Here is a 16,296-nt window from a genome sequence, read left to right as displayed (position 1 = left end):
TTCACCTAGGAGCAATCCGACAGATGATACCGTGGTGTTTTGCCTATGACAAGGTCAATTATGCCCGATACCTAACCTATTACTATGCTATGATGTCTCGGCTGCCCATAGACCACCCAGAGGTCCATGAATACTTCATGAAAGGTGGCTTTTCGGTCCAGATCGGTAGCAAGAATCCTTTTGGACGGATTCCTGTGGACCAGACCATCGAAGAAACAATCAACAAAGACACCCAGACACCAGGGGGCACAAAAGGCTTCAGCCACAAAGTTGGAGCTGTCGCCAGATTCTACCTGACATCGGAGTACCGCAGCATGTACTTGAGGCAGCTGAGGGCCCTAGTAGGCCAACAATATACTGACTTCAGTCATTCAGACCTACAGGTGTCCAGGATTAGAAGAGATGAAGCCGATGTCCGATCTTTTGTTGAACTGCTGGAGATTGGTTGGTTGAACCCCTTCAACAAAGAGCATAATGGTGAACTTATCAGTTTATCAACAGCGCTTTGCAGCACCACCAGATGTAGCCAAAGACCTTCTAGGGGCATACAGTATAGGAGAGGATGCATATCACACATTCAAGGATGAGCGTTTGGGTACCGATACGCCAACTACACTGTTTCATGACAAGATGACGAAGAACAATCTTAAAAGGTTCTCTAACATCAGAATGAAGACACACAGACAAGGCCTTGGCAAGGAGGTAATTTTGAAGGCTGACAGGAGCCTATTTGGCCAGATGATACTTGTAGCTGAGAACAGAAAGCTACAAATGAGTGATGTCTTGACTCATCCCCTGGTGCCATTGCCATGGGCACTTGCCAACGGTGATGGGTCTATCCGCAAGACCAACAAGGCTGCCCTAGCAAGGGAGTTGGAGAGGAATGATCCTCCTGCAGAGGTGATCCCTGAGCCCTCTGCAACCATCATTGATGGGATGAGCCTGGTTCAGAAACTGAAGGGAAACGATGCAACATTTGCCCAGCTAGCAGGCACAGCAATGAGTCGCGCTATCCATGAGGGTGCTAAGAGCAAGCGCATTGATATTGTCTTTGACGTCTACAAGGAGACATCCATCAAAGATACAGAAAGAGTCAACAGATATGAAGGCACAGGGATCCATTTCAAGAACATTCAACATGGGCACAACATCCAGCAGTGGAGAAAGCTACCAAGTAATTCCTCCAACAAGGCAAGTCTCATAAAGTTTCTGGTAGAAGAATGGAAGGCGAAACACCACAGGGAGAAGCTTGAAGAGAAGGAGATGTATGTCACATGTGAGCAGCTCTGCTTTAAGATCACCAAAGAACAGTGGGAAGAGGCTGCTGACCTTAAGTCAAGTCAAGAAGAAGCAGACACACGCCTCCTTCTCCATGCTCTTCATGCAGCAGCATCTGGTTACAAGTCTGTCATCATCACTTCAGAGGATACTGATGTCATGGTCCTGTGTCTGGGCATGTGTCACAAAATCCCATCCCACCTGTTCCAGAAATGCGGTACACAGAACCGGACAAGATTCCTGGATATCACCACTCTGAGCAGAACATTGGGAGGCAGCGTGTGTGATTCATTGATTGGTATGCATGCATTTACAGGCTGTGACACAGTCAGTGCATTCACTGGCCGTGGGAAGATGACGACACTCAAGCAGTTGAAGATGAACAAGACATACCAGGATGCCTTTCAGGAAGTTGGTCGTTCATGGGAAGTGTCTCCCGAACTCTTTGAGAAGTTACAGGAAATCACCTGCCACATGTACCTGCCAACTACCCAAACAACTGAGGTAAACAGGATCCGGTATCAGCTGTTCTGTGCCAGACGTGGAGTGGTAGAGTCAAGTCAACTCCCTCCTTGCCAAGACTGCCTTTTCATGCATGCACTGCGTGCAAACTACCAGGCTGCGATCTGGAGGAGACGTCTGCAGAGCCAGCCATTTGTTGCAAACCCAACAGACTGCGGTTGGATGATAAATAATGACGGAAAGCTTGTTGTCAAGTGGATGCGAGGGGCACCAGCACCAGAAGCTATTAACCAGCTACTGTCCTGCAAGTGTGTGCGGTCATGCGAACTTCCTCAGTGTACTTGCCTCAGCAATGGCCTGAAGTGCACGGACATGTGCAGGTTACAGACATGCCAGAACAAGGGTATTGAAGACGAGCCAGTAGAACAACAGTCAGATTCAGAGTCTGATGTTGAAGATATTATGGAGTAACGTTATATAATTATACATACACACACAATATATATATATATATATACACACACACACACCTACACACACACACACATTAGTATGGACAAGCCCATGACATGTTCAGTGTGTATTTACACAACTTGGATTAAATTTTGTTACAAATACTGCATGCATTGTATTGACATTTTGGCATTTCCCCTAAATCGACCTTTAATCATTATTTTTTGGAAATATAGGTAGGATCTATTCAAAAGGTGAAAAATACCATTAACCCCTTCGCGCCGGCCGCCGTAGCGGTACGGCGAATCGTACCCAGATCATATGCCGGGCGATCGCCGCGGGTCGGGAGCCGGTTCCCGGTGCAAAGTGGTTACTGTACCTCCTAAAACATTCCTTAGGGGGTGTAGTTTCAAAAATGGGGTCACTTTTTTGGGTTTCCACTGTGCGGGACCTCAGTGTGTCTCCAAATGTGACATGGCCCCATAGATTTCTTACAGTGAATTTTGCCGCAGCTTCGCTTACGAAGCCTGCCGTGCGCCAATACTGTGGTTTTAGACAACACTTGTGGTATTGCCGTGTTCGGGAGACAATGGGGAATAAAAAGTGGGGTGTACTTTTTCCTGGTCCCCCTTTTCAAAATGAAAAATGTGGGCCTAAAGCGACATTTTTCGGTAAAAAACGTACTTTTCAATTTCCTCAACCAAGTGCATGAAACTCCAATGGAGCGCTTGTTGGGTCAAAGTGGTTACTATACCCCCTAAAACATTCCTTAGGGGGTGTAGTTTCCAAAATGCGGTAACCTTTTGGGGGTTTCCACTCTGGGGGTACCTCAGGGTCTCTCCAATACGACATGGCCCACTGGATTTCTTCCAGTGTAATCTATTATCCCAAAAACCGCCTAGCTCTCCTTCTGTGCTGAGCCCTCTGGCGCGCCCATAATTTAGTTTACGTGTACATGTGGGGTGTTTCTATAAACTGCGGAATTCGGGTAACCAATTTTGGGTTTGGGTTTGCTGTTAATCCTTGCTGGGTTGCAGGTAAAATTGGATTACAATGGAATATCTGCCAAAAAATTGAAATTTTGATATTTCACTGTCATTTTGCTTGAATTCCTGTGCAACACCTAAGGGGTTAACAAAGTTTTGAAAATCCGTTTTGGACACCTTGAGGGGTGTAGTTTGCAAAATGGGGTAATGTATGGGTGGGTTCTGTTATACAAGACCCATAAAGTGACGTCCGAACTGACTTGGTCCTTGGAAAAATGGGTTTTGGAAATTTAGTCGTAAACTTTAAAAATTGCGTATAAAACTATGAGCCTTATCACATCCGAAAAATATAAAATTTAATTTCCAAAATGATGCCAATGTGAAGTAGACATGTGGAGAATGTAAACTAATAACTGTTATGGGGGGTATCAGCATTTTTGTAAAAAGTAGAGAATTTCAAAGTTCAAAAATAGCGAATTTTTCCCAAATTTTCGTGTATTTTGTAATTTTTTATGCAGAAAGGTAAAATCTATAAATCTATTGACTCACAATTAGCACTACCATGAAGTACAATATGTCATGAGAAAACAATCTCAGAATGGCGTGGGTAGGTGATAGCGTCCCAAAGTTATTACCGCATGAAGTGACAGGTCAGATTTACAAAAAATGGCCTAGGCATTTGGGTACAAATACGCCTGAAGGGGTTAAGCTACTGATGTGCAAGGGCTATCATATCAAAACATAAACTACAGACATGCATCTACCTAAAAACACCAAAGAGAATTAGTCACTCCGGGTAGTATGGATATCTGGCCCGGCTCATGGACTATAACTCTTTGTCTACACACAAAAGACATTCTGGTTGGTACTGCCATGGTCTTTTGTCCTAAAAGGAGCTCCTGCATGTTAATTAAGATTTTCTCCTCCTTTATGCTTAGTGTACCAATCTGATTCTAGGACATTCAAACTGTCAGCTGTTTTTTGCCAGCTCTTGTCCTACTGCAAAGAGAGACTGTAGCAGAGAAGGGGGGCAAGTGCTCCCTTCACTAGGGGCTTAGAGATTTTAATATTTTCTATGACAAACATACACCCTGCTGCAAGTAAACAAGTAAAAGCAATAGTGCTTATAAATAAATTGGGTACTTCGTAAACATCATTGTATAAGCCATCTCACTAGCGTCAAGGTGTACCCGAATTTGGGATGGTCATAACCTCTAATATTAAAACCTTACCGTGCGTCAAAGTGACATTAGTGTGAATAAGGGCTGAGCAGGACCAGGTGTGAACATGCTTCTATTTTTGCATCAATTATCAAATGATTTCCATATCTAAAGTTAGTGGCACTTCAAATCAATGTATACATTCAACTTCGGGCTAACATCATTTTAGCTAAATGAAGAGAACCATAAAGTTAAAAATTAGTAAATCTTTATTTAAATCATTAAAAAACAATATAAAAAATAGCAAAGTGCCCAGTAGGGGAGACACCAATCTATCCTATCGATATACTGCTATACTGTATGGGTGAACCAAACAAATTCAAAAGGAGAATATAAAAAGTATCAGTCTAGTGACCTAATCAGTCTATACTGCAAGTAATAGGATTACATTCTTTTGTATTTGCAAACAACCAGTAGCAATGTGATATCTCTATCAATATGACTGTTAAACTGCTAATTTGTATATCTCAAGCATTATACCACAAGCTAGGAGGTCACTAGACCTAAATAGTTTTTATATTCTTGTTATTTATATTCTCCTTTCGAACTTGATTGGTTCGCCCATATAGCAGTATATCGATAGGATAGATTGGTATCCCCCCTACCAGGCACTTTGTTATATTTTATATTTTACATTGTTTTTTAATTATTTAAATACAGATTTACTAAGTTTTAACTTCATGGTTCTCTTCATTCAGCTATAGCGATATTAGTCCGAACTTGAATGTATGTGTTCTATTTTTGCATGCATTCTAACTTATATGCCAGTTCATTTTTTTCAGTTTAGTTGTCTATTTAATGGCCAATGTGAACACAAGCTGCAAGAAGTCTAACAGGTTTGGATTTCTTGCAACGTAATTGTCATATTTTCTCCAATTTGTTGCTATATGACCTCATTATGTTGCAATATAGCATTGCCATACTGCGATCTTTAGCAACAGGTGTCATAGAAATAGTCGCCATATAGCCTTATCCTAAATCTGAATACTCAGCTTAGTAGCAGCTCCATTATATACAGCATATATATATATATATATATACCGTATATTTAAATTAGAAACATATGAAATGACATATATTGAGCATATCTGCAACCGTACTGACCCAAGAATAAACCGCTAGAATTAGGATGCTCCTCTGTAGTTTCTAAACATGTGTGTTCTGGGTTAGGGGTCCACTGAGTGGTCTTTGGTACCACGTGTTAAACCCATAGCTCCTTCTCTGCAAAAAAGATGTAAAGTAAATGGTTTTTGTAGATATAATTGGTAGTTAATGTGACCACGGCAATTTTAATAGAAACATACCCCTCAAAATAGCAGGGAGATAACAAAAACAAGAAGAACCAAGGAGATGTCAAACAGCGTCTCACAGCTGCTTGTTAATAAGCGTCAAGCTTCCATTGTTCTGCTGCCAGTACTCAGACCCCATACACTTCTGATTCTGTTCGCAGCCACAATACACTAAAGACCGTTTCTTCACTTTGCTCTTTTCTGATAAAACACAATTCACAGATATATATTGCTCTCCAACCATCTGTTACTGCTGCTCGTCAGCCGCTCCCCTCCGTCCCGCTGTCGCTGTAGGATGTATGATCATTTCTCACGCTGTTCCATCCTCGATATATAACACTGCTTCTCCCTGTGCGTAATACATCAGCTGAATCATCGTCTTGGCCTAATCTTCTGTGTTCACCACTGCAGTCCTATCCCAAGTATGTTGTATATTTGTGTAATCTAGATAAATCCTTCAGTTCCTCAAACAGACAGAAGTCGCCTTCACACCTAGTTATTAAACATCATTTACCCCTGGTTCACAGCTGTTCTGATAGATCTGTTACATCCCCTCCCCATGGTCTATATGGTATAAATAGGACTGTCGGGCAAGATGAGCTGAAGAGCCCAACTCTACTTGGACAAAAATGGGTAAGATGTCTTATGGGTCGGATCATATGCAGTTCAATTACTAGTGATTTCACCATTTTTATCTGCAGCAGTTATGGAAACAATCAGTATTTTTATTAGAGCATAACTATAAAATACCAGTCGGTAGAATGTGCAGAATAGTTTTATGTGCTTATGTTCTATGAAATGGCCGCTATATTGTAGACACCGATCTATTGGACTTTATTTAGCCTTAGTATGTCTCCACCGCACAGACTTCACTAGGTGTTTAAATCGTTCAGATGGAACATTGGTCGATGGGAAATACCTATCATGAAAAGGCAGACATTAAGTGTATACAATGGGGAAAAAAAGTATTTAGTCAGTCAGCAATAGTGCAAGTTCCACCACTTAAAAAGATGAGAGGCGTCTGTAATTTACATCATAGGTAGACCTCAACTATGGGAGACAAACTGAGAAAAAAAAATCCAGAAAATCACATTGGCTGTTTTTTTTTTCATTTTATTTGCATATTATGGTGGAAAATAAGTATTTGGTCAGAAACAAAATTTCATCTCAATACTTTGTGATATATCCTTTGTTGGCAATGACAGAGGTCAAACGTTTTCTGTAAGTCTTCACAAGGTTGCCACACACTGTTGTTGGTATGTTGGCCCATTCCTCCATGCAGATCTCCTCTAGAGCAGTGATGTTTTTGGCTTTTCGCTTGGCAACACGGACTTTCAACTCCCTCCAAAGGTTTTCTATAGGGTTGAGATCTGGAGACTGGCTAGGCCACTCCAGGACCTTGAAATGCTTCTTACGAAGCCACTCCTTCGTTGCCCTGGCGGTGTGCTTTGGATCATTGTCATGTTGAAAGACCCAGCCACGTTTCATCTTCAATGCCATTGCTGATGGAAGGAGGTTTGCACTCAAAATCTCACGATACATGGCCCCATTCATTCTTTCATGTACCCGGATCAGTCGTCCTGGCCCCTTTGCAGAGAAACAGCCCCAAAGCATGATGTTTCCACCACCATGCTTTACAGTAGGTATGGTGTTTGATGGATGCAACTCAGTATACTTTTTCCTCCAAACACGACAAGTTGTGTTTCTACCAAACAGTTCCAGTTTGGTTTCATCAGACCATAGGACATTCTCCCAAAACTCCTCTGGATCATCCAAATGCTCTCTAGCAAACTTCAGACAGGCCCGGACATGTACAGGCTTAAGCAGTGGGACACGTCTGGCACTGCAGGATCTGAGTCCATGGTGGCGTAGTGTGTTACTTATGGTAGGCCTTGTTACATTGGTCCCAGCTCTCTGCAGTTCATTCACTAGGTCCCCCCGCGTGGTTCTGGGATTTTTGCTCACCGTTCTTGTGATCATTCTGACCCCACGGGGTGGGATTTTGCGTGGAGCACCAGATTGAGGGAGATTATCAGTGGTCTTGTATGTCTTCCATTTTCTAATTATTGCTCCCACAGTTGATTTCTTCACTCCAAGCTGGTTGGCTATTGCAGATTCAGTCTTCCCAGCCTGGTGCAGGGCTACAATTTTGTTTCTGGTGTCCTTTGACAGCTCTTTGGTCTTCACCATAGTGGAGTTTGGAGTCAGACTGTTTGAGGGTGTGCACAGGTGTCTTTTTATACTGATAACAAGTTTAAACAGGTGCCATTACTACAGGTAATGAGTGGAGGAAAGAGGAGACTCTTAAAGAAGAAGTTACAGGTCTGTGAGAGCCAGAAATCTTGATTGCTTGTTTCTGACCAAATACTTATATTCCACCATAATATGCAAATAAAATGAAAAAAAAACAGACAATGTGATTTTCTGGATTTTTTTTTCTCAGTTTGTCTCCCATAGTTGAGGTCTACCTATGATGTAAATTACAGACGCCTCTCATCTTTTTAAGTGGTGGAACTTACACTATTGCTGACTGACTAAATACTTTTTTGCCCCACTGTATGCTAATTATGCCAATATTAACAAGCATACAGACATTTGTATGCCGCAGTCTAACGTCTTACATGTTACATAGATGAGTAAGAATCCTACTGGGATGGATGGATAGATAGATAGATAGATAGATAGATAGATAGATAGATAGATAGATAGATAGATAGATAGATAGATAGATAGATAGATAGATTTGTGGATGGATGGACGGACGGATGTGTAGATACAGATGGATTTAAAAGACAGATAGGTGCATTTGTTAATGGAGGTAACTATGCTGGGAAACAAGTTATATATTCACTTAAACGATATTGCTGCATTTATTAAAATTGATTGCACTAATATTTCTTTTCATCCAGAGGTCCAAGGGAAGCATGGGTCTCTGACACTTTTACTCCTGATCGGTGGGGTAATATGTGCTGCTTATGGGTATAAGCTGGAACTGTCTTCAATATTAAACCTTCAGAACAGCCATATGTTAAATGGAATCGCTGAAGAAGATATCCTAAACCACCCGAACAGCGGTGAGTGACTGTTAACAATGACTGCACATTCCTTCCCGTAATTTGTCTTAAAACAATCATCTACTGCCATTAGGCCATGTTTGCATGTGTCCGTCACACTTTTGCTAGAAACGAGATGGGGCATGGCAAGACAGAAGGGCAGGGGAGCTCTGCCACTAGGGAAAGATTAAACGGGGGCACCCTTGACAGTTGCCCTGTACAACCCTAAGCTCCCTAGCATCCCTAGAAGGGTTCTTTCACCACATGCAGCAATTACGTTCCTATACCGGTCTTACCCTGAGAATGACCCTGCCTAATGTGCAGGGCAGCAGGAACGCAAGTCCTGCTCTAACATAAAAACACAGAGGGAAACAAACAAGGATAAAAGAAACAGCAATCATTCAACACGTTCCCAGACTACAGGAAGGGGTAAGGGGAAGGAAAAGGTGAGACAAACTAAATAGATAAATGAAGACACTCAAACATACTTCCAAACAGTCCATGCACATATTAATTTATAATGGCATGGAAATAGGCCCAGTTTGGAAGATAGATGCAGGTCCCAGAAGTGGATGTGCAATATCTTATAGAATATGATTTCCTGCAGTGCTGTGCTTGTATACAGTTAGATCCATATATATTTGGACAGAGACAACATTTTTCTAAGGGTTTAGGAGTTTCAGCCCCTTAACGTGTGCCACCCTGTTTTTAAAGAAACCAAAAGTAATTGGACAGATTAAATAATTGTAAATAAAATGTTCATTTCTAGTACTTGGTTGAAAACCCTTTGTTGGCAATGACTGCCTGAAGTCTTGAACTCATGGACATCACCAGACGCTGTGTTTCTTTTTTTGATGCTCTGCCAGGCCTTCACTGCGGTGTTTTCAGTTGCTGTTTGTTTGTGGGCCTTTCTGTCTGAAGTTTAGTCTTTAACAAGTGAAATGCATGCTCAATTGGGTTGAGATCAGGTGACTGACTTGGCCATTCAAGAATATTCCACTTTCCTTTGGCTTTGTGTTTTGGGTCATTGTCCATCTGTAGTATGAAACGACGACCAATCAGTTTGGCTGCATTTGGCTGGATCGGAGCACACAGTATGGCTCTGAATACCTCAGAATTCATTTGGCTGATTCTGTCCTGTGTCACATCATCAATAAACACTAGTGACCCAGTGCCACTTGCAGCCATGCATGCCCAAGCCATCACACTGCCTCCGCCGTGTTTTACAGATGATGTGGTATGCTTCGGATCATGAGCTGTACCACGCCTTCGCCATACTTTTCTCTTTTCATCATTCTGGTAGAGGTTGATCTTGATTTCATCTGTCCAAAGAATGTTCTTTCAGAACTGTGCTGGCTTTTTTTAGATGTTTTTAGCAAAGTCCAGTCTAGCCTTTTGATTCTTGATGCTTATGAGTGGCTTGTACCGTGCAGTGAACCCTCTGTATTTACTTTCATGCAGTCTTCTCTTTATGGTAGATTTGGATATTGATACGCCTACCTCCTGGAGAGTGTTGTTCACTTGGTTGGCTGTTGTGAAGGGGTTTCTCTTCACCATGGAGACTATTCTGCGATCATCCACCACTGTTGTCTTCCGTGGGCCCCCAGGTCTTTTTTGCATTAATGAGTTCACCAGTGCTTTCTTTCTTTCTCAGGATGTACCAAACTGTAGATTTTGACACCCCTAATGTTGTAGCAATTTCTCGGATGGGTTTTTTCTGTTTTTGCAGTTTAAGGATGGCTTGTTTCACCTGCATGGAGAGCTCCTTTGACCGCATGTTTCCTTCACAGCAAAACCTTCCAAATGCAAGCACCACACCTCAAATCAACTCCAGGCCTTTTATCTGCTTAATTGAGAATGACATAACAAAGGGATTGCCCACACGTGTCCATGAAATAGCCTTGGAGTCAATTGTCCAATTACTTTTGGTCCCTTTAAAAACAGGGTGGCACATGTTAAGGAGCTGAAACTCCTAAACCCTTCATCCAATTTTAATGTGGATACCCTCAAATGAAAGTTGAAAGTCTGAACTTAAACTGCATCTGAATTGTTTTGTTTAAAATTCATTGTGGTAATGTCTAGAACCAAAATTAGAAAAATGTTGTCTCTGTCCAAATATATATGGACCTAACTGTAATATTAGTGCCTTTTCCCAGTGGGCTTATGATCTTATTTTACTATTATGCCTGTTTACTATGGCTGTTTGATATATAAGAAACAAGCAGAAGGAGAACATATAAACTTGGTGCTGATGTTCCCCTGATTTTATTGAATTCAGGACCCCTTGCTTAGTAGAGAAGAAAGAGGGAGCAATGGCTGTTTCCCCAGAAGGATCAAGGGCAAGGGAATTCTTTATTTTTCAGTAGGTAAGGTTCTCTATGAGAAGCGTCAGACTGGAGCACCTTGGGCCCACCAGAGAAATTTATTTTTTGGGCCCACTATGTAGCTACATAGAAATAAATACAAGACACCAATGGTGCAGTAAAACATGCTAATATCCAGGTATAATTTAAGGTAGTACACGTCTTCATGATATCGCAGGGGTTGGGGTAGCCCACCTTATAGAATATCATGTAGCCCCCTCATATAATGTAATGCAGCCCCCTTCATAAAATATAATGTAGCCCTCACATAGAGTATAATGCAGGCCCCTCATAGGGTATAATGCAACCATCCATAGAATATAATGTAGCCCCCTCATAGAGTATAATGCAGCTCCCTCATAGGGTATAATGCAGCCCCCTCATAGGGTATAATGTAGCCCTCCCTAAAGAATATAATGCAGTCCCCCTAATATACTGTAGTATAAAGCAGCCACCCTCATAGAATATCATTCAGCACTCCCCATAGAGTATAATGCAACCCCCCATATAGAGTTTAATACAGCCCCCTCATAGGGTATAATGCAGCCCCCACATAGAATATAATGTAGCCCCCTCATAGGGTATAATGCAGCTCCCTAATAGTGTATAATGCAGCCCCCTATAAAATATAATGTAGCCCCCTCATAGGGTATAATGCAGACCCCTTCATATAGTATCATGCACCCCCCATAGAATATATTGTAGTCCTCTCAGGGTATAAAGCAGTCCCCTCATAGAATATAATGTAGCCCCCTCATAGGGTATAATGCAGCTCCCTCATAGGGTATAATGCAGCCCCCACATAGAACATAATGTAGCCCCCTCATAGGGTATAATGCAGCTCCCTAATAGTTTATAATGCAGCCCCCTATAAAATATAATGTAGCCCCCCTCATAGGGTGTAATGCAGGCCCCTTCATATAGTATCATGCACCCCCCATAGAATATAATGTAGTCCTCTCAGGGTATAATGCAGTCCCCTCATAGAATATTGTTAGGAGTCTGATTTCTCCCTTCTCTATGGTGAAATCTAGACCCTTACATGCTGCAGTCTCCGGCGGTTCATCTGCTGTAAAGGAGATTGCAGAGGAGAGTGCTTTGCAGCAACTCTCTCCAGAGGCTAAGTCCTCTGTTCCCTCCACTGAGCATGCTCATGGGACGAGCTCCCATTGGAGTTCGGAAGTCACATGCTCAGGTCCTGTGTCTAATCCTATTGGCTCCTCCTGGAGTTTGGGAGATCTCCGGAAGGTCCCGTTTGGTATAAAAAGCGCGCATGACTGTTCTGCCATGCGCTAGTATTTCATACTGCTGCTGTGTGTATGGTGACGGATGCTTGGACTGGTGGCTGACTTATTATGAAACCCCTTTCCTCGGATAATACGAATGTGTGAGTGATTGGGCAGCCGCCAGTAGCAGCGCTTGCACCAGCGTGCTCCAGCTATATCTGTCTCAGCAGCTAGCGTCCTGCATCGCGCCAGCGATATTGCGTAGCCTCTTCTTTGGCTTCGTTCACACAGCGCTGCGATTGCAGTTCTCCGAGCGTTCGCAGTTGCGACGCCACGCACCTCTGTTTCACGGTAGGTCCTTTCGGGAGTAGTCCTGACGTTTAAGGCTACTCCTGTGACTTGTTAATTCCGTGTCTATATCGCTGTTGTTCTGTGAGTTAAACAGACACAGCGTTTTTGTGTGCTTTAAGTTTGCAGCTCTGTGTCCTCAACAGAGCTTGCTTTGGTGCACTCTGGGTGCAGTTAACCCCGTGCACATTAACGCCACAGTGCTCTGCTTCTCTAGCAGCGGTCATATCACCTGCCGCACGGTGGACCCCGAGTGGCGAAGGCACTTTAATTATTTATTTTTTTTAGTGCCTTCCACCACTCCTAACAGAATATAATGTAGCCCCCTCATAGTGTATAATGCAGCTCCCTCATAGGGTATAATGCAGCCCCCACATAGAATATAATGTAGCCCCCTCATAGGGTATAATGCAGCTCCCTAATAGTGTATAATGCAGCCCCCTATAAAATTTAATGTAGCCCCCTCATAGGGTGTAATGCAGGCCCCTTCATATAGTATCATGCAACCCCCATAGAATATAATGTAGTCCTCTCAGGGTATAATGCAGTCACCTCATAGAATATAATGTAGCCCCCTCATAGTGTATAATGCAGCTCCCTCATAGTGTATAATGCAGCCCCCCATAAAATATAATGCAACCCCCTAATAGGGTATAATGCAGCCCCCCCATATAATGTAGCCCCCTCAGGGTATAATGCAGTCCCCTCATAAAATATAATGTAGCCCCCTCATGGGGTATAATCGGTGATGCTTCAGCGATCTCGCTATGTGAGATGGGGCCTTTAGTCAGATATTGTTCAATTTTAAGGGCCTTTCTCACATAGCGAGATCGCTAGCGATATTGCTAAAGCGTCATCGATTTTGTGACGCAACAGCGATCTCGCCAGCGATCTCACTTTGTGTGACACGTACCTGCGACCGGCCCCCCACGCTGGATATCGCTGATCGTGCTGGAATGGCCTGGGCCATTTTTTCATCATTGGCGTCCCGCTGGCCGGCATGCATCGCTGTGCTCGGCGCCGACTAGCGACATCGCAGAACTCATGGATGCAGGCGGATGTCGTCAGAATCACTGCGGTGTGAAAGGTAACAGCGACCGGGTCGTATCGTTGTCGGGATCGCTGGTGCATCGCTAAATGTAACGGGACCTAACACACTGGTCAGGCACTGTTTACTTTTACAGATCGGTCGGGCATTGAGATGATCAAGCAATGTTTACTTTAGCACAATTCACTATTTTAATTAAACTATACTAGTCCTAAATGCCAATCTCAGGTGATGATACCAAGACATTTTGATTTAAAACATTTTTGCTGCCTTTTTGCAATTACCTTTTGTTTTCTATGGATGAAAAAACGCTGAAAGAATTGCTATAGTGCAGTTTAAAAAAAACAGTAGTTTTCCAATTCAGTCAGGGGAAAAAAACTATGTGTGTGCATGAGATTTCTGGTAATGTTATACTTCTAAATGATTAATAATGTTTTGATTGACAGGTAAAAAATATCCTCAGAGCTGCACGGCAATAAAAGAAGGAAAAAGTGGCCTCTATGTGGTGGAGCCTGTACCAAACAAGCGCCTGTTGGTATGGTGTGACCTTGGTGGGGAAGATGGAGGTTGGACTGTCATTCAAAAGAATTGTCATAAAAATCCAAGGATATGGGACACTACTTGGGATTGCTATAAGAAAGGTTTTGGAGATCTAAAAGCTGACCATTGGCTAGGTAATGAGCATATCCACTTATTGAGTACTCAACAGTTACACCGTGCACGGTTTCGCCTGCGTTCTGCATCTGGACTACAACACCTAGCAAATTATGACTCATTCTCACTTGAGGGTGAAAATCTTTGCTATCGGATTAGGTTGGGACGGTACTCAGGTACTGCCGGTGACGCTATGACATCTGGAGAGCCAAATGCCGGACATGATAATATGAAATTCTCCACAAAGGACCGAGACAATGATTTATCAGGGTCAAATTGTGCATATATTGGTGGTGGTGGATGGTGGTATGACAACTGTAGATTCGCTAATCTAAATACTGGCTCTGGAATTTACTGGCAACAACTGTGCAGAGGAGATTGTCAGTCTAGTGACATCCTCATACAGCCTGTTGAAGATTGTACAGGAGATAATGAAGGTGGTGGGAGTGATGGTGGAGATGGAGATGGAGGAGATGGAGGTGATAGTGGAGGAGGTGGAGATGGTGATAATGGAGGTGATGGTGGAGGGGGAGATGGAGGTGATAGTGGAGGAGACGGAGGCAATAGCGGAGGTGATGGTGGAGATGGAGGAGACGGTGGAGATGGAGGTGGCGGCGATGGAGGAGACGGTGGAGATGGAGGTGGCAGCGATGGAGGAGGAGACGGTGGAGATGGAGGTGGCAGTGATGGAGGAGGAGATGGTGGAGATGGAGGTGGTGGCGATGGAGGAGGAGATGGTGGAGATGGAGGTGGTGGTGATGGAGGAGGGAATGGTGGAGGAGATATAACACCCAATCCATGTTAAGAGGATTAAAACCATGCACACCATCTAATATAGCTTTATAAAAGTGGCAAAGTAAATCATTTTTTCATTATTCTACATTCCTGATTCATTTAATGGATATTTCTCAACCAAAAGATAACACTCTTTATTTACATTCTCAAAAAAAAACAAATCTTTTCAAGTGATTGAATAAATAGATGTACACCTTGGCATTCTGCTCTTATGGATACCAAGCATTTATTGATAGTACTGCGCTTGGATCCCGAGATGTATTATTTGGTTATTAACTCATTTTGTGCATATATTGAAATATTTTGGCTCCATTATTCATTGTATCATTATTCAGGTTCATTAACTCTAATGTAGTCTATCACTAACTGTGTTGTGTTTGTTACAAAATGAACGGTCAGCATAATGCTAGCATATGCATTTGCCATTCAAGTTCTTTGTGCATGTTACAATGCTCAATATGAAGAAGCCCAATATAATTAAATGCAGCAAGATGGTACCAGCTATAGTGAGGATGCCAATGTGTGCTCTGAATGCGGTGATGATTTACACTGAACAATCATTTTAGTGACACTTGTGTTATTAGACACTTTGTATAGTTATGTGCTGTAGTTCTCATTAGTTATGCCTCTGCATTCCCTCACTACATTTAACACGTTTGAAAATAAAATGACTCATATTGTTAAAGTCAGTGATCTGAAATCAGAAAATATCCAAATAAAACAATTGACCACAAATGTGATAAATATCACCACATGCAATGGGGGAAATATATTAGATAGTTTAAAATAGTTCACCACTAACCCATAAAGGTCATCTGTTTAAAGGGGTTCTCTAGAATTAGAGAAAACAAAATGAAAAAAAAAAGAAATTACGGTAATACATTTGTTAATTAATAAATTTTTTAAATACCTTCAATTAGCAATTCACACTCATTTTGTTTAGGGATATAATCACTGTAGTACATGAAAATGACTTTCTCTGACAGAAGCCTGTCCTAGAATGTTAGTCGGATAGATTCTTGTGAGCGTGTGCAAAACTCCGCTTCCTGGAGATAGCTTGACAGTATGTGATATAGGTAATCTCCAAGTAACAGCAACTGCTCAGCATTCAGCAGTGGACA

General features: G+C 42.4%; 1 protein-coding gene across 1 annotated transcript; it reads left to right on the top strand.

Annotated features, from left to right (window-relative positions):
• The first annotated feature begins 6,186 nt into the window (after nucleotides 1-6,186).
• LOC141080514 (fibrinogen-like protein 1) lies at nucleotides 6,187-16,091 on the top strand. The gene is made up of 3 exons (XM_073565763.1): nucleotides 6,187-6,321; nucleotides 8,598-8,762; nucleotides 14,173-16,091. Exons 1-3 carry the CDS (start codon nucleotides 6,318-6,320, stop codon nucleotides 15,183-15,185), a joined length of 1,182 nt encoding a protein of 393 aa, XP_073421864.1. The 5' UTR covers nucleotides 6,187-6,317; the 3' UTR covers nucleotides 15,186-16,091.
• The last annotated feature ends 205 nt before the right edge of the window (nucleotides 16,092-16,296 follow it).

This window comes from Dendrobates tinctorius, unplaced genomic scaffold, assembly GCF_039654945.1.
Source record: "Dendrobates tinctorius isolate UK_male_01 unplaced genomic scaffold, ASM3965494v1 ptg000016l, whole genome shotgun sequence".
Lineage (NCBI taxonomy): Eukaryota > Metazoa > Chordata > Amphibia > Anura > Dendrobatidae > Dendrobates > Dendrobates tinctorius.
Note: the sequence above shows the minus strand (reverse complement) of the source record. Positions and strands in the feature narration are given on the sequence as shown.

Excerpts from the sequence above, each read along its gene's own strand:
- LOC141080514 (XM_073565763.1), top strand. Across the intron at positions 8,763-14,172 it reads CCTAAACCACCCGAACAGCG|GTAAAAAATATCCTCAGAGC; the intron begins GTGAGTGACTGT and ends TTTGATTGACAG.